Source organism: Phaseolus vulgaris, chromosome 1 (assembly GCF_051622355.1).
Source record: "Phaseolus vulgaris cultivar YP4 chromosome 1, ASM5162235v1, whole genome shotgun sequence".
In the NCBI taxonomy this organism is placed as follows: Eukaryota; Viridiplantae; Streptophyta; class Magnoliopsida; order Fabales; family Fabaceae; genus Phaseolus; species Phaseolus vulgaris.
In genome coordinates this window covers 21,858,133-21,882,294 of record NC_143498.1, presented here as the reverse complement: position 1 = coordinate 21,882,294, position 24,162 = coordinate 21,858,133, and the positions used below count along the sequence as shown (strand labels likewise).

At 31.2% G+C, this 24,162-nt stretch overlaps 1 protein-coding gene across 1 annotated transcript; it reads left to right on the top strand.

Annotated features, from left to right (window-relative positions):
- Positions 1-12,375: 12,375 nt before the first annotated feature.
- On the top strand, positions 12,376-16,139 carry LOC137813706 (uncharacterized protein At3g27210). The gene is made up of 3 exons (XM_068616089.2): positions 12,376-12,892; positions 14,995-15,075; positions 15,525-16,139. Exons 1-3 carry the CDS (start codon positions 12,673-12,675, stop codon positions 15,953-15,955), a joined length of 732 nt encoding a protein of 243 aa, XP_068472190.1. The 5' UTR covers positions 12,376-12,672; the 3' UTR covers positions 15,956-16,139.
- Positions 16,140-24,162: the final 8,023 nt, after the last annotated feature.

Genomic DNA, 24,162 nt, shown 5'->3' with positions numbered 1-24,162 from the left:
CAGATTTTATTAAAGTCTTTTACACTAACCTAGATTTTAATTGCAAGAATTTAGTTTCAACTAAAGGGGTCTAAATGCTAATTACACCTACCTTGTCAAGTAATATAATTGGACTAAAGCAAAATGGATTCAAGGTTGGCAAAGGAAACACAAATGAAATCAATGAGTTCAACAAGATGCAGTTTTACCGCCCTTGTTTGAAGGATCAAAATATTCCTTTCAATTGGTTTCATGTAGGTAATCTAAATCTAACTCCTACATTTTTAGCCTATATCATTGCATGGCAGCTAACACCCAAGGGGAACAACCATGCTATGCTGATCGAGGAAGATTTTATCTTGATATTGCCTTATGAACAAAATAAAGGTAAATCGGGTTCATGTGATGGAGGAACACATGATTAATTCCAAGAGACTTGTTGACTACAAATTTCCCTTTGCTATTGTGGTTTCAAAGTTCTTGGAATACTTTGAAGTTGATATAAAAGATGAGCTTAATGAAACTATCAAAGCTAGAAGTGAAATAGATTGCTTTATATTACTAAAAATGGGTTTTCAAAGGAGCAATTGATGGTAAAGCCCCCAACCACACACAACCACATAATAAAGAAGATGAAGACCTAAAGTTTGTTTATGGACTTATTTGAAAAAATGGGTCTAATTGGGCTTTTGTTTATCTTTGTAGGTTCAATCAAGAGGACAAATCTAGAATTAAAGAATGCATAAAATATATCCAAGAAGACCTCCAACTCAGCAAAACATAAACTAGAGCTTTGATCAGAAGAACACAAGAAGACTGAGTTTCGGCTAACTAGTCAACATTATTTTTGGGCCAAGCCTTAACTTAAAGGTTTTTAGGATTTCATGGGCCATGTATTGCGCCTAGTAGCAAAAAGTAATTGGACCAAATAGTAAAATAGGTCTAGTTAGGGTTAAAAGTGACTAGTTAGGTGATGTGAGTTAATTTTAGGATTGCACATTTTATTGGTTGCTCTTTGTTTAGCAATTATGGTGAGAATCCTAAGAAGATTTCCAATGGACACGAACTTAACCAAGTGGTTAAGTAAGTCTGAAGGTTCACCTCAGAAGGGTAAAGAGAAAAAGACAATTATAAGGTGCAAAATGGTGCAACGAAAATTAAGACAAGGAATAAGTAAAGAAGAAGAACAAAGCAAAGAAAAAATTAAATATTAGAAGAAGACATGAATGGAAATGGAAGGAGGCGTAAATAAAAGATAAAAGAGGAAAGGGATGAAGAAATCCTATGGGAAGAAAGGAAGTCACGCCAGTTGGAGCAAAGGGACTCCAAGATGAGTGATGCAAGAGCCGCCATTGGAGATATTACCCACCCAAGATAAGAGCCAAATAACTTGAGCCACCACTTGAGATATTACCCATCCAACATAAGACCCAACATGAGAGCTCACAAGTCTCACAAAATCACTCCTACAGAGTTTCTTTACTATTCAAAATCAAGTTGAAAATACATAAGGCAAGACACCCTATTTATAGGAAGGGGTGCCTTGGTGGGCAAGATGGGTGAAGGGTAGAAATGGCAAGGGAGAGAGGGTGCCTAGGGTGTTGACCATGGTCAAAACCACACCTTTAGGCACAGCTTCTAGAAGGTAGGTTAAAAACCCTAATTCTAGGTGCCTTGTCTTGAAAAAGTGGGTTTGGTACAAGCCCATTTCGCTAAGTACACTCCCTTTTTTGCTATGTGAACCTACTCTAGCCTATTTTTCTATTTGGACCCCAAAAGTGAGCCCAAATTATTTACAAACATGTTTTTTTATTTAAAGAAAACTAGTAGAAAGAACAGTTGATGTTCTCGTCTATGCCAAGTTCTTCATCTAGTGAGGTCCGTCTGATATTTGGTAGGGCCTTGACTTGATTACTGATATGACTGCTTAGTGTAAATTGTCTCTTGAGTTCCTGGTCCTCTTCTTGGATACTTAGATTGTATCATTAGGGTAACAATTTGGCTTCTTTGAGCCCAATATAACCCTAGAAATTCTAGGATATAATAGATGACAAAATTACCTTGGCATAGAGCACATGAACATCCACATGGTAGCCTAGGAGTGGAAAAGAGTTAGCATGGAAGGTGTGAGCTAAACATGGAAAGAATGAGTCCACATGGCACCTTCTCATTTGAGAGTTTTATTTTAAATTTTCAAATTTGGCTCCAAAACGTTCAGCCCTCTCTCCTATAAATTGATGTGCTTGGCTCATGAAAAGTAAGATCAATTTTATGAGTGTTATGTTGCCAAATTGTTAGCCTAAACAGTCATTTGTCTAAACCTCTCTAGAATAGACACCTTCTTCTTCTTCATTTTCTCCAAGTGATATGGCTAAACCAATCACTCTTCATACTCTCCATGCAACTACAAGGAATCCATAGCTCAATTGGAGCCATCCTTGATCCATTTCTTCCATTAGCTTCCACAAAGTTCATTCATAATTCAAAAAAAAATGTGCAATCGGATGAGAGGATGCAATTAGCAATAATTTATGGATCATCAAAAATGGTGATGCTACAGACATTTCTAAATCAAGCAATTATGGTGAAGATTCACAAGGAACTGAGATGAATGCTCTGGTAGCCTATGTACTGTTAGAATTAATGGTCTAAACAAGAGGGGTGTGAATTGTTTATGAAAATATTTTCGCAAAGATTGGCTAAGAATGAAGATTTATCAACAACCACAGAAGGAGCAATCAGGGAAGCCAAACAATTAAAGCAATTAAAATTGTTTGCAGAAAAACAATCGGTTGAAATTTCGTTTTAATAAGTTGTTTATAACAGCAGAGACAAAAATCAAATCAAACAGTTTATAACGAGTGAGTGAGAGAGAGAGATTACACAATCAATTTATATTGGTTCACTCAACCCCTGAGCTACATCCAGTCCCAAGAAAACCACTGGGTATTCCACTAGCAATCAATCACAGATTACAAACACTTAACACCACAAAGAGGTGATCTTGACCACACAAGAACACTCACCCTCTTTTCTTTTCACACAACCACAGTCAGAATAACCTTTGACCTTACAGTTTAACAAACTTACAAGTATAGAAAAGAAACAATTACAAGAATAAAAAAGGAACAGATTACACCTGGCATTTCAGGAATCACATAGCTCCTAAGATCATCTCTTGAACCAATGCACAGCCTTTAGGCAATCTTGCAAAACATTGAATCAAATCTCTTCTCAAAAACGTTTTCAATCTTACTTTTGTGTATTTTTTAATATAGAGAGAAACAATATTTATAGATCTTAAATCTAGCCTTTTTAGGCAGTTAATCATGAGCCAAAGCAGTTTTAATTCAACTGAAAACAAATTTAACAGGTTTTTGAAAAACTGTTAAGAAATGTGACAATCAACCGGTTGAAATATCGTTTTAATCGATTAAATTGGTTTTGAAAGTTAGTCAACCAAGTCAAAATCAGTTTTGAAAACCTTCAAACGACTGGGGGAAAACAATCGACTAAATCGTGAAATCAACTGGTTGTTTTTCACTTGGCTTAGAAAAACATTTTTCTCTTTCAAAACAGATTGATTCAGCTTGTGCATAGGATTAAGAATGAACTTTACACAAATTCTAAACACCCTAAAACTAAGCTTCAATCAAGGCAACAAAGCATCAAGCTCATATCACAGATTTGGTTTCATCAAAGCTTCCATGTTTTACATGTACCACCAGTAGAGAAGGGTGAACTTTTACCAATTTTCGAGAGGGTTATGCTTCATAGGTTGGACACCTTTTCTGTAGAGCAAAAAGCATATTATGATATGACTACAACAAGGTTTCAACATCTTGATGACCAGATTGAAGTTGTACAAGAGCAATTGATTGAGTTTTACCATCATGATGATTAACCAGTTGTTTTTGGCTTGTTACTGGTTTATATTTTCATATGCTGAATTGTTTTAAGTTTCTGGTTTTTACTTTGGGTTGTATGGTGTTGGTGTATCCACCTTGATCATTTTATATTCTCCTTAAGCATTGTTATTACTGTTATTGTTGTTATATTTGTATGCTTATTGCTATTTGATGGACTAGTACATCCATTCAAAAGGTTTTTGTACATATTTTTTGTTTGATGAATAGAAAGGGGAAGAAATATGTGTTATGCAAGTCAGAGGGAGTAAGGTGAAGATCTAAAATTTCTTCTTTTCACCTTTAATCATTGCCCACAAAAGATAAAGCCTTTTCTATAAAATCAATCTGTTAAAATTCTGTCATAATTGTTGTAAACAATTAATTGTAAAAATCTTTCTAAGTACCATTCACCCCCACTCTTGAACTTAGCTTTCCCTTTATTCAATAGAAGGGCCTTGTGATTATTATTCCAAATGAAGCCATGAGGATACAAAACCAAATTAACGTCATCGAATGAGTGAACCCCTAGAAGGGACAAACCAAAATGGCGAAGCTATAGAGAAATTATTAACACAATAGTAGGTGGCTTTGCGAGAGGAGGATGTTCAAGCTTTGCCCATAAGAAACACATTTGCGTCATACAATCCATGAACTTGGCCTCCGGTTCAACCCAACTGAGGAGGCCCCCATCACCTTCACAGATGGGGATTTCAAAGCGATAGATTTGACATAGGATGACCCTATGGTCATCATGGTGGACATCGATAATTTTGCAATTATGAAACAATTGTTGATCAGGGGAGTTCTGTATACATACTGTACAAGAAAACATTAAAAAATATGAGGATATCGGAGGAAGACATTCAGTCTTTTGATGATCAAATCGTTGGTTTTTCTATAGAACGGGTGGACATATGAGGTTACATAGATCTCTACACCATGTTTAGGGAAGGAAAGAATTTGATTCAGACTATCAAGATAAGATACCTAAATTTCAAGCCAATACCTCTTATAACATCTTGTTAGGATGACCATCTTTCAACCATTTGGGAGCCATAGTTTCAACACCACATTTGGCCATGAAGTTCCCATCGGCCTCTAATGATATCATCAGGATACATGTGGACTAGAAGGTGGCAAGGAAGTGTTATTTGGCTAGCTTGAAGGTAGAACCAAAAAATAGAGAACAGTCCTAAGAACCCATTTCTCAAAGGAGGGAGCATATGGTCGCCTTTATGGACCTTGATCCCTGGATGAATGACGTTTGGCTGGAACCACGAGAAGACCTTGAAGTTGTAACTAACATGAGAACGTCATTATCTGCAAACGATGCTACCATCTTAAGCCAAGGGTTGGTAAAGAATGTTAATCTCTTTACTTCAACCGCATTCAACATGTTGGGGTGAGCCCCGAAGTCACTACACACAAGTTATCCGTGTACAAAGAAGCCCAGCCAGTCGCCCAGAAAAGAGGAAAATGGGTGAAGAAAAATGTAACGCGGCAAAAAGCGATATCGACAAGCTACTAAGCATAATACACCACTTGGTTAGCCAATTTGGTGATGGTGAAGAAGGTGAATGAGAAGGGAAGGATCTAAATACAATTTGCTCAAAGGACGCTTACTGGTTGTTGAGCATTGATCGCTTGGTAGACGGTGCGACAGCCACTTTGTGCAAAGTTTCTTATATGTGTATTCCGAGTATAATCAGATTTGGATGCATCAAAGGAACAAGGAAAAAACATTCTTTATGATCAACTGCGCTAACTTATACTACAAAGTAATGTCGTTCAGTTTGAAAAATGTTAAGGCCACATACCAAAGGTTAATAGGTAAAATCTTCAAGAGGATGCTTAGCCAAAATATCAAGGTATATGTAGATGATATCGTAGTCAAATCCAACTCTTGTGTACAACATGTAGAATACTTTCAAAAAGTCTTCAAAGCATTGAGAAATCATGGAATGAGGTTGAGCCCCGAGAAATGTGCGTTCGGGGTCGAATGTATTCTCTAGGATTCATGCTAACACATTGTGGCATAGAAGTCAATCTAGAACAATGTAGAGCAATCAAAGAAATGAGGAACCCCCTAAATATAAAAGAGGTGAAGAAAATGATCGACCCATTAATCACTTTGTCCAAATTTATCCTGAAACTTATGGAGAAAACCAAACTAATCGTCCAGCTACTGAGGAAGGCCGTTAAGTTCAATTGGAACCCGAAATGTGAATAAATATTCCTTCAACCAAAAGCCTTCATCGTAGCACCCCTGGAAATATAAAATTCGGATCCACAATGACCAATTGTTGTGGACTTGTCGGTATCAGACAAAGCCATCAGTGTTGCACTTGTCCAAGATGTAGATAAAGAGGAATAATCAGTATCCTTCATTAGCCGAATCTTACACGATGTTGAGACCATACATCAGATGATAGAAAATGTTTCCTTGGCACTCATAATCATTTCCCGAAGAATGAGGATGTACTTCCAAAATCACAAGATAATTGTGAGATCGGATTACCTTATCATGAAAATTTTGGCTAATCTTGACTTAGCGAGACAAATGATCAGATGGTTAGGTTAACTATCAGAGTTTGATATCCGGTATAAGCCGAGGGGGGCAATCAAGTCACAATATTTCGTTGACTTCTCGACAGAATTAAGTCCCACACCCAATGATGAAGACATACAATGGACGTTATGTTAGAATTATAGGCCTTAAACAAGAGGAGGTGAATTGTTTTTGAAAGATTTTTGCAAGTATTGAAGGTAGAGAAAGACAATGAAAAATCAATCAATTAGAAAACTGTTTTTAATTTGATTGTAGAAAATCAACCAGTTGTTTTTGTGAAACAACCGGTTGTTTATACCAGCAGTTTATTAAATCAAAGCAAAAGCAATTTAAAGAGAATAAGGATAGAGATATTCAAATAGGATGTTTATACTGGTTCACTCTTTACCAAGAGCTACATCCAGTCCTCAGTTAACCACTGAGAATTCACCAAGTAATCAAACTTTGATTACAAACAACACACCAAAGTGATGATCTTGAACCTTTCAAGAACACACACCACCTTTGGCAAGAACACACAGTTTGCATAACAACCCTCTGAAACTGCACAACACCAGGTCATAGAGAAATACAATGATTAAGGAAGAAAGGAATAGAATACACCTTATACAATCAAAAATTAAAGTAAAAATAATACAGAGAATCTTATTCCACACTTGAGAATGATCTAAAAGCTTTTTGCAATCTTGAAAACTAATTTTGATTGATCTTTCTTAGTTAGTTAATAACCAGAAGCGTAAAACAACCTTTTTATACAACAATCAGATGGTCAAAGCATTTAATTCAAGAACCAAAGACAGTTTGAATCATTTAAAATAGATTTGAACAATTTAACAAAATTCTGTTAAAGTTTCCAGAAAAACAACTAGTTGAATTTTCAAAACAACCAGTTGAATTTTCAAAACAACTAGTTGAATTTTCAAAACAACCGGTTGAATTGGTTTGACAGCAAAGTCAAACAAAGTCAATCTTTTTCAAATTCTTTTCAAAATCCACTAAGTGTAAAACAACCGGTTGAATCGACATTTCAATAGGTTGAATTTTCACTTTCTTTAGAAAACACATACTTTTCAAAAGGAATAAGATTCAATTAACCTTGGATCATCACAAAGAGTGGATTAACAAATTCAAATACTTCTAGACACACACACAATCAGCAACAAGGTCTTCAAGAAATCTTCTTGAATTTGGAGACATCAAATCACCTTGTTCTACACTTTACACGTGGACGAATCGTCCAATACAAAATCATGTGGAGCAAGAGTCATCTTGGAGGGATCGGGCGGCCTTCGTTTGGAGCAATACCTAAAGTTTGATTTTAAAACTTCCAATAACCAGGCCGAATATGAAGCCATACTGGTTGGCCCAACAAGAGCTTCTAGATCGTTTAGAAGAATTTACATTATTCCAAACATGTCATTTATAGTCTCACCATCTTTCATATTGATAAACTCATACTAACATGTGAGTGTTGCAACTTTTCTTAATTGCACATCTTCATTACCTTCTTAATTTATCTAAGACAATACTAAATTTCCTTAATGGTTTTCAACATGTAAACCTTTTTTTATATTTATGTTTAAATAAGGCACATATGAAGGTGGAACTTGCTTTCTTGTTTAACTGCATGGAGTTAAACTCTTCCTCTTCCCAACCCTCTCCTGAAGATTTGATCTTGATATCTCCTTTGCTGATGATCTGCCATAACTAGTAATGTCTAAACTTAATGTACATCTTTGTATGATCTTTCTAGTAAGGAAAGTGATGCAGTCCAAGCTTGTGGTTGATAGATTGATTGGAGTGGTAGCAAAATTGGATTGAAGCAAGTGTACCGAAATGAAGATGAGGTGGAAGAATTTGTGAGATTGAAGGTGCAATGAAGGGGAAAGAGGTTTGGCCACCCTTCCCTGGGTTCACTAGGCTAAATAGGATCACTAGCAAGAGAGATTTGGGAGAGAATGAGTATTCAAGTTCTGAACTCTTCATTAAATATTTGCAAATTTGGTACATGAGTGGAATTTAGGGTATTTATAGATGAAGGTAGCTTGCTCCTTAAGTTGTCATAACTTTAGTTAAGTAGACTTAATTAAGGTAAGTATAATGTTTTAAGGAGGTTGTGTATGCTCATTTGAGAAGCTCTAGAAGCCCTTACTTGTGTGACAAGTTAGGGTTACTATAGTGTCTTTGTTTCATCTATAAAGTACTCTTGAAAACAAACCAAAATACAATTCCTATACAGGTTTATTCTAGTATTTATACAGACGGTTCATTTTTCTTTTATTCTTGTGTATGGTGGCTTGGATGGTCTTCCATCGGAAAGTCTTCTCCTAGAAAGGTTAAAGGACTTGTAAGAAGTGCTCCTTTAGCTATTAGTTTTTGTTCCATCCATGTTATTACTTAGATATTTACTCTAGTCATTGTGAGGTGTTAAACCTTTTAGAGGCTGAGTTTTGAAAGCAAATATGAAAAATAGGTAAAAAAAACAATAAGGGATAGTTGAATTGTATTTTAAATATTCTTTGAAATTTTTGCAATATCATCTAATAACAAGCAATTAGACAATAATTTTAGCTTGTAGGAAATATGTCAAAAATCATTTGTAAAAATTGATTTGTAAAGATTTCTTTGTCAATGCAATACAATAATAAGCAATAAACAAGGATAAAGGAAAAAAAAATCTCTTTATTTTTATATTGGTTCGTTTGATGGTGTAGACTATGTCCAGTTCTCAATCAACTTTTGAGTTTTACTATGCAGATTATTACTACAAGTTACAAACTAAGTATTATTTGGAGTACAACCATTTCAAGATAATAATCCAAGTATTGTTTGAACACCCATCAACTCCTAACTAAAAACCCTAAGTATTGTTTGGAACACAACCACTCTTAGCTAAAAAATCGAGTATTTTTTGGACCTCAACCACTTTTGGATAACCCCTTAAGTATTGTTTAAACTGCAACCTCTCCTACCTAATACAAAATATTCTTTGAACGACATTCACTCATGCCTAAAACACTGAATATTTTTTGGAATGCATCCACTTTTGGCTAAACAAACTAGGTTTTTATAAGAATATGATCACAAAGATTTACTCACTAGAAAGTATTAGCATCTTATAACGTATACAAATATATGAAGTCTCTTTTAGTTTGATATGCAAACAAAACATTGTTCTTTAGAAAGTGTTTAAGGTCACCAAAAGATTTTGACAGTGTTTTGGAACTTATCAATCATTCACTTCTCTATCTTAACTTGGGAGAAAGAGTCATTGCAAATCCCTTTCTAGCCATTAAGAGCTTTTGAACTTAGATAACTTCATCCTTTTTTGCTAGACAAGCGTGGATGTAGAGGTGCATTAAATGTAGTTTATGCAACATTAAATGGCGTTCTCCTCCTCGAGAAACATCCCAATAGTTGTCAATACTTACCAACACTAGGTTAGAGAGCTTTATACTAAATAAAAGAGTAAAAGTAAGGCTAGGGAATATAGTTGAACCAGAGTTGACATAAGCTTGTGTCAGGATGGTTGTTGAAATGAAACAACTTTAGCTCATCTTCCAAGCGAAGACATTCCTTGTAACACAATATTAAGCTTTAAGAATATTTTCGTTAGGTACAAAGTAAGCTTAGAGACTGTATACACTTATCATATGTTATAGTTTTTACTTATCAAACAAAGTAAAGACTGCAATGTGTTGTCTCGTCTATCAGACAAAAAACTTACGCATAATTCCTTTTCTTTCAGACGAAGCATCTTCATGCTTTGTACTTTATTGTTACAAGCACTTAATCAAATCACTTGATCAAAACTATGAGATTGTTGGACTTTAATAAAAATCAAACAAAATGGTTTGTTGAACTTGGATATAAGATTTTAAGTTCAACTAGAGTTAACATAATATTGTGTTAGGATGGTTATTGAAATGAAACAACTTTAGCTCATGTTCTAAGCGAAGACATTCCCTACAATAATAAGCTTTAAGAATATTTTCATTAGGTACAAAGTAAGCTTAGAGACTGTATACACTTATCATATGTTATAATTTTTACTTATCAAACAAAGTAAAGACTGCAATGTGTTGTCTCGTCTATCATACGACACACTTACGTCTTGCATGATTTTTTATTTTTCATAATTTCTTATCTTTCGGACGAAGCATTTTCATGCTTTGTACTTTATTGTTACAAGAACTTAATCAAAGCACTTGATCAAAACTATAAAATTGTTGGATTTTAATAACAATCAAACAAAATGGTTTGTTGAACTTGGATCTAATATTTTACTTAACAAATAATTATTCACTCAAAAAATTTTAAAAATTATTGGACGAATCTCAACCCATGAAAAATAGGATAATTTCCTATTTAAATTTGTCCCATAAATTATATCTTGAATTAAACATGTGCAAAGATGTGTTTGATAATTGTATTGAATTGTTGTATGTTATCTTGAATTAGATAATTTGATATCAAATACTTAAGGTTATATTGAGTCACTTTATAGTACTTGATATTAATTACATGAAATCATTATTAAAATGAGATAAACTTGTTATATGATGGTCTAGATCATATATATTAAAATATTAGGTAGTGATAAGTCAGAGAAAAGTTCTTACATCATTATTACATTGTGGACTCATGTGTTTAATAAACTTAATATGTAGATAAAAGTACTTAAAATAAATTAAACATTAATCTATGTTAAAACATGTTTGATAGAAGTATTCTAAAAGTATTTATTGAAGCTAAGTTTTCAAGACCAATAAAATCTTGAAACATTAATAGATCAGAATGGACATGAATTGATTTGTTTAAATAATATATCTCTATTTTAATCATAAATTCTTGATAGTTCACTCATTTTATTTTTGCTATGTGATTTTTTTTTATTGTAATTGTACTTGCTAGATAAAGTATAACACTGACAAACCTAAATAGTTTTAATTATATACATATGCCTTTTTAATTTTTAAATAGATATTAACTTTATTGTATTTTAATAAAGGCATATGCATGATTTATTTATTTAATAACTAATGTGTTCACTAAAAGTTTTGATTAAAAGTTAAATTATTAAAATAAAAAAAATTATATCTATTTAATAAGAATTTTGAAGAATTTAATTCATATATATTATCTGTGAAATTTTTTTATATCATTATTATTATCTAATTATAATTTTGCATACATTAAAAGGTATAATTTTTAATAATTATTTTAAGATTATATATCATTTTTACAAGTTATAAATTATATGAATAAATTCATTGATTTATTATTATATTTGCATGTTATTGTAATACAAATATAAAGATAAACAGAAGCTGCCTGAGTGTAGTACACAATTTATTAGTTATTAAAAAAAATGTAAATATTAGTTTATTAAAAGATTTAATTATTTTTAATTCCTATATTAATGGTTAAAAAATAATTTCATTTTATATATTTTAAAAAGTTTAATGTCATTTTAGTTTTATTTTATTCCAAATTTTCTCGGAAAAAATAAGAATTTAGTTTTATTTAAATAATTCAATGCAGTGGTTCTATTTTTTATTAAATAATATAATAATAACATATATAATGACAGAATCATTTAGTTAAATCTATTCTAACGAAAAGAATCTAATATAAGTAACCAGATTAACCAGAGTGAATAGTTTCAAAATAATCTGAAATCATATTAAATTTAAAAAAAAAATTGGGATTAACTTATCCTTAACATAGAAAATAAATGAGTAATTAAATCTTATTAAAAATAGAATAGAAGTAAAAGAGTTATTTAAGAAAACATGTGAGATAAGAGAAGTGTAATTTTTTGATATTTTTGAGCAATGATTATATTTTGAATGGTGGAAAAAATAATTTTAATCTATACAAGTTGTAAACATATATAGTTGGCATTATTTGTGATGCAACCCCTTTCCTTTGAAGTCCAATCACCTCTTCCTTTCACCCATCGTTTCTTCTCTTATTGGGGCGTTTTACTTTTCTTTTCAACGCATTTTTTTTCTTCTTTTCCATCGCACTCACCCTTTCTCATAACGCCAAAACTCCTTCATTCTCTTCTCTTCCCTACCCTTACTTTGATCATTCTTCACCTCTCTTCTCTCTCTCACTTCCACTCCACTCTTCTCTCTCTCTCCCCCTCTCTCAGACACACACCATGAACGCTTCTTATATGCTGCACGCTCTTTCCTCTTGAACAGTGAAATGGGTTCCTCTTCTTCTGTCCACCGAAACCAGCAACCCAACATGAAGCACCTCACGCTCTCTTTGGACTCCAAAGCTGAAGACTTCGTGATTCCTTCATCACCCTTGAAAGAAAAACCCAAAAAAGGAAACTTTGTGGCTGATGATGCAGCGTTGAAGTCTCAGTGGTCACCCTCTCTGTCAACCACCACCTTCTCAGTCACGGACTGTGGGGATGTTGGTAGGGTCCTCTGGGCTTCTTCCTTCCTTCAAACCTTTCTATTTTCGTGCATCATCATAAAAAGTTTTATTTTTATTTTCATCCATCGTCATGATCATCATGGTATAAAGTTTTTTTATTTTATTTAAAGAAGCTGTTTTATTGATATAAATTGTCAAAACTGAAATTTTTTATCTGGGGGTTTCCTTATTTATCTTTATGTTATATAAAAAATTTACTTTTATTGTAATTACTCCTTTTTTATTAATCTCTTTTTATAATAACAGCTTTTGGTATTTTCACCAATTTTGGTCTTTTTGACCTGGCCAAGGGATTATTTACAGTATAAAATTTGTATTTTGATATATATTTTCTTCATGGTTGGAGTGTACTTTTTGTGGGGAGGGGGTTTTCTTTTTCCCCTTCTAAATTAGATTGTTTTTCCACAATCTCGATCCGATTATTTAAATTAAATATCTGTTGTAGAAAATTATTATGGTTTTTCACATCACAGTCTATTTCTTACTGTCTTCAATGGAACCTATGTTTTAAAATGTGCTGAGATTGCTTCTTCAGTTCCATGCTATTTTTTGTTTTGTTGTTGGTGATAATAAGAATACTACGATAGATTTTAGTCCTGGGTACGCAGTCTATGGAATCTTTTTACCTTTATTTGGTCTCTCTGGAGGTGGGATATTTTTCTTAATAAGTTATTGTATAATAATAATAATAATAATAATAATAGTAATAATAATAATAATAAAGTCTGGAGTGGTCGAAATTGAAAGAGCTAGTATTGACATCAACAATCTGTTAACTCTCTTACATGATTAATTTGAGGAATAGTGTTTTGTTCTTTAGTATTTTTGTATTTAGGCATAAGGAATGTTTCTTCATAAGTCAATTGATGGTAATTTTTATGTGGATGACTTTGCTGGCAGAGTAATTTTTAAGCAAGGAATCCATTATACAAATTTTTTGCTTTGAAATATGACAAAATGCCCTTGAAGATGCTGTTTTACTAATCCAGCTCTTTGTTCTAGTTGTTTGGGGGAGACATAAACTCCATGTATCCTAACTCCTAACTCTTGCTATATCTAGCATTCATTAATAATATTTGCATTCAACTGTGTGTTTATGACACATAATGAATGAACATCACGCACCATGTGGTTATTTCAGTGACAAAGTGTTTCCTGATTTCCTGTCATGCTCTGATTGCTACTTGTGATTTTAGGTTCAATTGATGGAGCCTTTTATGATGGTTTTCGTATTAACTGTTAATTACTACATTCTGGTAATGCTTATAAGCGATCCTGGTCCCTGTCTTTTGGAGGTTTTATCCTATTGGGGACCAGTAGTTTAGCATCACTCTTATGTCTCTATATGTGAATAAGTATTTTTCAACAGATATTGTGCATGTTTGCAGTCAACTTCAAGTTATGTACCACAACAAGAAGGTCTTGTGAGGGTCACTATTGAGGGAAAATTGCATAACTAGTAATATCTTAAAATTGGGTGAAAGAAAAATTTCAATTTAATAACAGATTAAGATGATAGATATTGTTTGGTAGTTCATTGTAACTGTTATTGTATTGTAGGAAAATATGAGAAATGTCCAAAGTTTGTAATCTACCTTTTCTGATCTGTTCTAACAATTATTGCTCTTGAACCACTATATTTTGTTTTATCTTGAGTTGGGTATTCTTAACACACTAGAACTGAAAGTAGACTCAACTGTTTCTGCAATAAATGAGTCCCATATGCAGCCTTGAATTGGATCATGTGCTTGTTTACAGAGTCTAGTGTGTTGTGATTGAGATGGAAGATTAATTGGACATGGTTTTCTGTCAGCAATAACATGCTGCCCCCTTCCAACAAAGGGACTTAAATGACTACATTGTCCTTATGAAATACCAACTTGTAAAATTCCAGAATCAATAAGCCAGCCAACTTATCATTTTATTGGTCGATTTAATTATATTTTTATTGTTTCATTAATTGATCCAATGAAATCCATGTTAACAATTCCTCATTTTGTTGTATTATTCGTTGTTTTTTTGGTAATATTGGTGTCAGTTTTCTAACACAATTTTTTGAACTTGGTTTCTTATACTGTACAGATGGAAAGGATGAATCATTTTTTGACTCAAAGGCCTGGTTGGATTCTGACTGTGAAGATGATTTCTACAGTGTCAAGGGTGGTAAGGATGCTCTGCAATGCTTTTCCTTTTGCATTCTTTTACTAGTATCTTAATCTGTTTAATTGGCCTAATTATGTACTAAACTAGACTAGGAGGTGAAACTTTGCATTATTAATCATTTGTGTAGGTAAGACTATCGAAGGAAACAAAATTGTCATGGATGAAAGGTTCATGATTTATAATATGACAAGTTGATTTGTCATGGACATTATGGATCAGTTTGTTTGTGTTTTTTTTTTTTTTTGAAGAAGTGTTTTTTTTTTTGAAGAAGAAGTGTTTTTTTTTAAAAAATAAGCAATTTTTAGCAGCATGAGCATATTTATATAACCACTTTTATGAAGAGTTGTGAATACATTTCCATGTTCCTATATTTTCTCTCTTCTGAATGTTTTACCATTACCCTTTTCCCTTCAAATGACTTGTTTATTTATTTCTTTGTTTCTATCCAGAGTTTACCCCATCTCGTGGCAGCACTCCAGTGCACCACATTTTTCTGAATAAAACCCCTTCTTCTGAGCCTGGTTCTGTACCTGAACCATCTCCAACAACACAAAAGAAAAAGTTGTTGGAACTTTTTCGCGAAAGTGTGAGAGAAAACCAAAGTGAAGATGCTGAGAACACTTTTGACAATGAAATGAAAGAAGTGAAAGCAACAACTGTTCATGACCTTCTTCCTAGATCTGCACACAGCACTCCCTATGTCTCATGGGGCAACTCTGGTTGTAGTAGTGAGAGAACAATGAATGGTGATCATGTATCCCTTAGAGAAAAAACAGTTAAATCTGTGCAGTGCTGCCTTCCAAGCTTGGCTTCATGCCGTAGCTTCAGTGAGAGGAAGAGAAAGACAAGTCCTGCAATAGCAGCTAATGGAAAAGCTTAGACATGATCATCAAGGTCCAATGAATTCAATATCATAATGTACATCTTTAACCTTATCCTTGTAAAGAGCCAAGTTGCAATATGAATTTGAAAGCATGTTCACAAACTGAAGAGATGTTGTATGTCAATAAGCAATGAGATTTTTGTTTCATATCAGTGGAATAATATCATCTACATTGGCTCCATACAATTTCGTTTTAAAGTATTACTTGCATAAATTGTCAAATCAGCATGTATCATTAACATTTTACTTCGTCAAAATACTATTAAAAGAAGTGTACAAACTTCATTATCAAATTCAAACTCGGTTAAATGAAATTTCTTCATTTACAACTATGTTTTGAATGTCCCACTACTAACTTTATCATCAGCGTTCTGAATTTAAACCAAGATACATGTTAATGTTTTGAAGATATTTTATAGTATAGATATTTTTTAGTATATGAGTTACTGCAAATCTTAAGTGAGTTAGTTTTGTTAAGATAAGTTAAACTTAAAAGTTTATTTTTTAATATGGTATCAAAGTCATTTAAAGTCTATTCTAGCAGAGAGTTTGTTAAGTTTATCAGACTACGCATTATAGGATTACATCCACTACATAATTTTACGTTTTCACATCAATTATAGATAATGATATTTCATAATATATATAAGTATGTATAAATATCATCTTATGAACCAATCTCACCTTATGAATCGGTTGGTTGAGTTAGGTTTTTCAAATATATCTTGTTACTTTTCCAAGTTAAACCTATTTATATAGTGTCAATGAATTTGGATCATGAAGTCCCACATGATCTTGGTCTTCTACAGGACAGAAACCAAATTTGAAATTAATTTTGGTTTGGTTTGATTAGTTATGAATCCTAATCGTTGATGGAAAAATTGTGGGGCTATTTGAGGAAGAAAAGGTTTATGGGGGGAGTAGTTGAAGTTTGGTTGAAGAAGGTGGCGAATTATAGTATTAGTAGATAGAAAACCCTATCAGGAGTAAATGTAAGCACGAGGAAACCAAATTCCCAAATAAAGTTGGCATAGATTTTGTCTCTCTGCTCACCACCAAATCAGACACCTTATTTGACTTTCTATTTTATTATTTATAATCAAGTAAGGCTCCTTTACTGAGATAATTGCTTTTAAATAATAAATAATAATAAAACCTAAATAATATTGAGGATTTTCTCATATTTTATCTTCTAACTTAAATTATATTACCTGTACAATCGTGGACAATTCAATAAATAGTTTTAGAGTCAAACATTTTGAATAAATTATTTAAATTTAATACATGTTAGTTAAAATGCAAAAGTTAAAATTTTTAAAAGTTATATTTTCTTTAAAAATGTAAAAATAACTACTATAAATTCACAAAAATAGATAATATTTTTAACATATTAGTTTGATCTAAAACTATCCTAAATATTTAATCTAATTTTCTCCTAATTCATCATTTAAAAATTATTTTTACCATCTAATGATAATAAATCAATAAAGATATTGCGTTACTAGATAGCACAAAAATTATAACAATGAATTATGCAAAGTTCATGAATTAATATTTTACACTATTTTAGCTTCATAATTGCTTCATTTCCTTAATCCTCCCAGTAAAGAAATGGCATCAAAACTCAAACCTATATTTAGAGCATCAAATCACAATGTTACGTAACATCCATTCAAACTATAAATTTTCTTAAGACCTTCATAGTGGACAATGTGATTTTGTTTTATTTAAAGTAATAAAAAATATTAACATATTATAATTTCTAATCAATCTAATATGAAAAAATTCCAGATAATTTATTGGTCATGTTATCACAACATCACTTTTTGCACTTTATTTATTAATGACACCTCACATTGTTAGAAAATTGAAGAAAAAGTTATAAATGTATAATTTTTAAATTCATATAGTAAAATTCCTAAATTGAAAGCTTAGAAGTGCAATAGTAAAAGTTCAAATAGTAAAATATGCAATTATATCCTATATTAATATTTAGAAGATTTTAGAAAATTTTAGTAAATTGAAAGCCAACTGAGGAGAAAGTAAAATCCATTTAAATTTCAAATTCAAATAATAAAACCAGATTGTCAGTTTAGTAGAGGGATGTTGAAATGAAAGATATAAAGTGTGTTTGGATGAGAAATTTTTAGAAGATAACATTTTTTTATAAAGATTTAGAATTTATTTATGACAAAATGAGAGTGGTTAATTAACATTAAATAATTTCAAATTCTATTTAAAAAAAGTAAGAATTTCAAATTTCTCATACTTTTTCATCTCTCAGAGTCTATGATTCTTCTTCTTATATTATTTCCTAAGTTTGATCTTGGTTAGGACAACGTCAAGTGTTAGCTAAACATTATTTTCTCATATGATGTTGTGGTTACTTCTTGGTTGTCATTAAGGTCCACAAAGATTTTATTTATCAACAATCAACAACATGTTTTTACTAATGTCAAATAAAAAAATTTCCATTAACATCAATTAGAATTATTTTCAGGTATTGTCAATCAAGATTTTTTTACTAACATTGGTTAAAACATATATAAAAGTTTTTTTTCTAAACCCACTCTAATTAAAATCTTCTCTATCAACAATAACAAAACTATTTTTCAACCCATGCCATTAAAGTCTTTTAATCAACAGAAAATAAAACTTTTTTTTTTTGTTAATGTAAATAAGATTGTTTCATCAATGTTCATAAAAATTATTTTTTTTGGTTCAAATTGTTGAAATTATTTATCTGTCAATATAAGTTAAAATTGGTTTTCAATTGACATTTTTCATGTTTCTCTCGACCAATGTCTTTAAGAATATTTTTACTAGATGCAACCACATTTTTTAGTTAAAATTTGTAATAGTTTCTTTTATCGATATTTTAGGAATTTTTCCAATTAACATCTCATATTTAGTACTATTTGAAATACTTTATCTGAATAATAAAATTAAAATTCAATTAGTTTACATTCCTTATCTACATTTTAAAAATTCAAGAATTTAAAATTAAAACAATTTATTTTTAAAAAAAATTATAAAATTTCCTATTCAAACACATATTTATAAGACATTCAATTGTATTAGTGAATCATAAATTATTGATAATTTATGGCAAGCTAAAAGGCAATGTCTAAACTCTAAGCCTCTGTACCTTCTTCCTATACCTCCATTTCTTTAGTTCCAACCTTTTCCTTTTAAGTATATGTTAGAGTTTTTATTTTGGTGGAGAATAGGGTGACTTCTTCTTTATTTTTAAATAGTCTTGGTTGCTTGTAGTTGTTTGTGGTGGTTGCTAGTAGTGACCGTTAGTGGTTGTTGGTAGTGAACGTTGGTCGTTGATGGTGAACACTTGTAATTACTGGTGGTGAATGTTGATGGTTGAGAAAAGTTTTGTGGTGTCTTCATTGTTCATTTTGCATTCGCTTATTTTTTTTTTCATTTTTTTTTGTTTATACTGGATTGTAAAATTTGTAACACTCTCTTACTATAATATGTATTTTGGATTCAATCTGTAAGTTATTTCCAATGAAAATACCTTCTAGTAAAGGAGTGTTACAGATTGTACAATCTGCAAGCTATTACCAGATCCAAAAATACCTTCCAGATTCTGTAATCCAGAATAAATTTTTTTAAGAAAAAAATATGTCCTAGACCGAATTCTACAATATGGGAATACGAGAGGTGTAAATAGAAAAAATAACATTTCTAAATTGTAGAGTCTAGAAAGTATTATTTTTAAGGACAAAATGGTCTTTTTGCCAAATCTATGGAGGTGCAGGATGAAACAACCCATACACAAGCATGAAGATTTGTGATCAATTGCTAATCTTTGGGGCTGGATACTCTTTCGAAAGTGTAACAAATTATGACATGATTAATTGAGCCTGTAGTTTCTTATATCTTTTAATTTATTTAACTCGATAATCTATATCTATATCTATATATATAACAATTGAGGGAGCACAAATAGGTCGATTTAGACACGTATCACAATCTCAAATTTTTTGAAAAAAAAAATTGAAAAAGAAATTTACCCAAAGAGGAAAATGGACCAAAGCTTCACCAATTACATCTTGACACCTGGACCAACCACAACTTGTCACATACCAATTCTTCAAACTCACTTTTTTTTCTCTCTCATTCCTTTTCGTTTTCCCCATTCTTTCTCATTACGATTTCCCCATTCTCTCTCAAACCCTAATCTTTTGTCCTTCCTTCTCTCCTTTTTCTTTACTGATTTTCACCAATTCGGAAACTGTGATATGATTTCACTAGCTAGATTTAGATGATTCTTTGACATTTTATGGAATCAACTTGAGTTGGAGAATGAATATGCACTTTTAATAGAATTGGATCAATGTTCTATATTTCAAGAACTCACCAAAACTTGCACCAAACACCAAACTCACATGGAAGATCCATTTCTTGCCAATTGAACCGATTAAAAGAGGTAAGAATACAAAAGCACCGATTAAAAAGCTTAGAAACTAAAATGCACCGAACAAATTAAGAAGAAATGAAGAAGAACCGAAACAAAACTAGAATTAAGCTAAAGCACTCTCATTTTTTGTTTAGGGTTTTTGTTTCTTTGCATTTTTCTCCATTTTCTTCTTTGTCATGATTTCATTCTTTGTTTGCAAAATAGTTTTCTCTTCTTTTTCCACAGTTTTTTTTATGGTTATGTGTTTTTCGTTCTTTTCTTGATGAAAGTTTGGAACTTTTATCTTCTCTACCTTCCTTTCAATTTTTCGTTACGGTTTTGGTTTTTTCTTTCTTTTTTCTATTTTTGTCATTTGTGTATTTATTTTTTTCTGTTTATGGTTCTCGATTGTGATTAAAGTTGCCAACTTTCATCTTTACTGAAGAAGCCTTTCATTTTTTGTTTAGGGTTTTTGTTTCTCTAGCGTTTTATCCATTTTCTTCTCTGTCATCATTTCATTTTTGGTTTGAATTTTTTCAATGTTTTCTTTACGGTTTTGTTTTATCTTGCTTTTTCTCAATTTTTGTTTCTGTTTTTGTATTTTTGTTTTGTTTATGGTTCTCTGTTTAGGGTTTAAAGTTGCGAACTTTCACCTTGACTGAAGAAGCCTTTCATTTTTTGTTTAGGATTTTTGTTTCTCTAGCTTTTTCTCCATTTTCTTCTTTGTCATGATTTCATTTTTTGTTTTCAAAATAGTTTTCTCTTCCTTTTCCTCAATTTTTTTATGATTCTGTGTTTTTGGTTCTGTTATTGATGAAAGTTTGGAACTTTTATCTTCTATGTCTTCCTTTGAATTTTTCTTTACGGTTTTGGTTTATCTTGCATTTTTTCAATTTTTGTTTATGTTTTTGTATTTTTGTTTTGTTTATGGTTCTCTGTTTAAGGTTTAAAGTTGTCAACTTTCACCTTGACTAAAGAAGCCTTTTTTTTTTAGGGTTTTTGTTTCTTTGCCTTTTTCTCCATTTTCTTCTTTGTCATGATTTCATTCTTTGTTTGCAAAATAGTTTTCTCTTCCTTTTCCATAGTTTTTTTTATGGTTATGTGTTTTTCGTTCTTTTCTTGATGAAAGTTTGGAACTTTTATCTTCTCTGCCTTCCTTTCAATTTTTCGTTACGGTTTTGGTTTTTTCTTTCTTTTTTCTATTTTTTTGTCTATTTTTGTTTTTTTTTTTCTGTTTATGGTTCTCGATTGTGATTAAAGTTGCCAACTTTCATCTTTACTAAAGAAGCCTTTCATTTTTTGTTTAGGGTTTTTGTTTCTCTAGCGTTTTCTCCGTTTTCTTCTCTGTCATCATTTCATTTTTGGTTTGCATTTTTTCAATGTTTTCTTTACGGTTTTGTTTTATCTTGCTTTTTCTCAATTTTTGTTTCTTTTTTTGTATTTTTGTTTTGTTTATGGTTCTCTGTTTAGGGTTTAAAGTTGCAAACTTTCACCTTGACTGAAGAAGCCTTTCATTTTTTGTTTAGGATTTCTGTTTCTCTAGCTTTTTCTCCATTTTCTTCTTTGTCATTATTTCATTCTTTGTTTTCAAAAAGTTTTCTCTTCCTTTTCCTCAATTTGTTTATGATTCTGTGTTTTTGGTTCTGTTATTGATGAAAGTTTGGAACTTTTATCTTTTTTGCCTTCCTTTGAATTTTTCTTTACGGTTTTGGTTTTTTCTTTCTTTTTTTGTTTTTTCTTTCTGTTTTTGTATTTTTTTCTGTTTATGGTTTTCGGATTGTGAGTAAAGTTGTCAACTTTCATCTTTACTGAAGAAGCATTTCATATTTTGTTTAGGGTTTTTGTTGCTCTTGCGCTTTCCCCATTTTCTTCCCTACCGTCATTTCATTTTTGGTTTGCATTTTTTCAATGTTTTCTTATCAAAGTTGTTACTATGATATTTTCTAACCATCTTCTTTATATCTTTTGCGGTTTATTTTATGAATGTGTTTATGCATACCAAAACGCAAATCATTGGTGGCATTGTGCATGTAAGCATAAGCCCCTCATAGTATATTGGTTCTGTGATACGAATAGGGTTAAATGTAATCTGTTTTTTTTTTATTATGTTTTATGTTGTACAATGGATACGGATATACGAATAGAAGTAAAAGCCAATGTTGTAGAATGTATTTTGTATTTTCTTAATTAATTTTGTTGTATTTTGTTAATTATGTTTGATTTCTCCATAAAAATGTAGAAAGATGTATGGATACTAACTTTTGGTTAATAAAGTTATTTTTAAACAAATATACAGATTACATATTAAATGTAATTAACATTACATTTAAATGATAAAAAAAATAATGTCATTGATTTTCATTTCATGTCATTTTCTGAAAATTGAATCAACTATAAGTCCCAAGAATTAATACATAAAATGGAATAAAATGGGTAATTAATTAATTGTAACTATAATTCATAAGTGAACTTAATAGGAGTTATACAATAGTATTGCACTCAATAATTACCTCTTCACAAGGTTAATAAACTTGATGACAAGGTTAATAAACTTGATGACAATTAAAAATATATACAGATTATGATTATGATTATATTAACATTTTTATTATATTATTATATTATTATTACTTTATTATATATTATATATTCTATATTCTATATTATTATTAATATTAATATTAAATTATTATAATAATTAAAGTTGGACTTATTATTAAAATTAGAATATAATGGGTAGTGTCTTTCTTTTGCTGCTTCATTTTCCTATGGCAAACCCTCTGCACAGATTCTTCTTTTGTTCAGAAACTATGCCATGCAACGAAACAAGTTTTTTTTTTCCCTTTTTGTCTATTCTTTTAGTGTTTGTTTATGACATTTCTTCAAGTGAGCTACTTCATTTTGATCCTACTACTGTTTTTTTATCTCTTTCAATTCATCTATCTCTTTCAGTTCATCTGTTATATATTTCAGTTCATATTTCGTTTTTATGGTAATTTTGTTTGGTATTTGTGTATTCTATTAGGGTTTCTTTCTCATAGTGTTTTTTCATTTGTGATATTTTATTTTGATGGTTAAAATTATTTCTATTCTATTAGGATTTCTTTTTGACATTTAACCAAAAAATGTATGATTTATGCCTTTATTTTCTACTATTTTTTATGTCTTCATCTCTGTTATAGATTCATTTATGATTTTTCATTATGCATTTTACCAGGTTTATTATTTCCAGAAAGTATTTTTGTGGATATTTGTTTCTGCTGAATTTTTTCCTTTGTTATATTGGACATGTTAGTTGCAACCATGTGACAAAGCTGCCAAATATAATGAAGTTGACTTAACCAGATAAAAAGTTGTGCAGTGAACTTGCCTGAATGGTGTTCCAATTTGTCTCGGAATTGAAAAGACCATTTTGAAAATTTTATGATCACTTTTTGCCTATTTTATAATGCAGTATTGTATAAAGGTCATAAAGCTATTGCAACACTTCAAGAACTATCTGCAGGTTTCCTTTTGTATATAACACAACTGTGAAGTTCTGTGAGCTAGAGAAAAAGTTGTGTCATGGCAAGTCCCTTTTGTATGGCACAGCTCTATTGTAATGTGTTGCATGAAGTCAACCAAGTGCCCGAATGGTGTTTAAATTGGGCTCCCAAATCGAAAGTGAGTTGTATTATGTATAGAAGATAGAAGATAAATATGCCTTAATATGGTTTAGACTTTAGGTGAACAGTGCACATTGAACAATGTTTGCTGCAATAGTGTATAAATACATGTATTGGAAAAG

Bases quoted from the DNA above. Each gene is read 5' to 3' on its own strand.
- LOC137813706 (XM_068616089.2), top strand. From the start codon at position 12,673: ATGGGTTCCTCTTCTTCTGTCCACCGAAACCAGCAACCCAACATGAAG. The intron at 12,893-14,994 runs GTAGGGTCCTCT...TATACTGTACAG, and splicing joins CACGGACTGTGGGGATGTTG to ATGGAAAGGATGAATCATTT. The intron at 15,076-15,524 runs GTAAGGATGCTC...GTTTCTATCCAG, and splicing joins TTTCTACAGTGTCAAGGGTG to AGTTTACCCCATCTCGTGGC.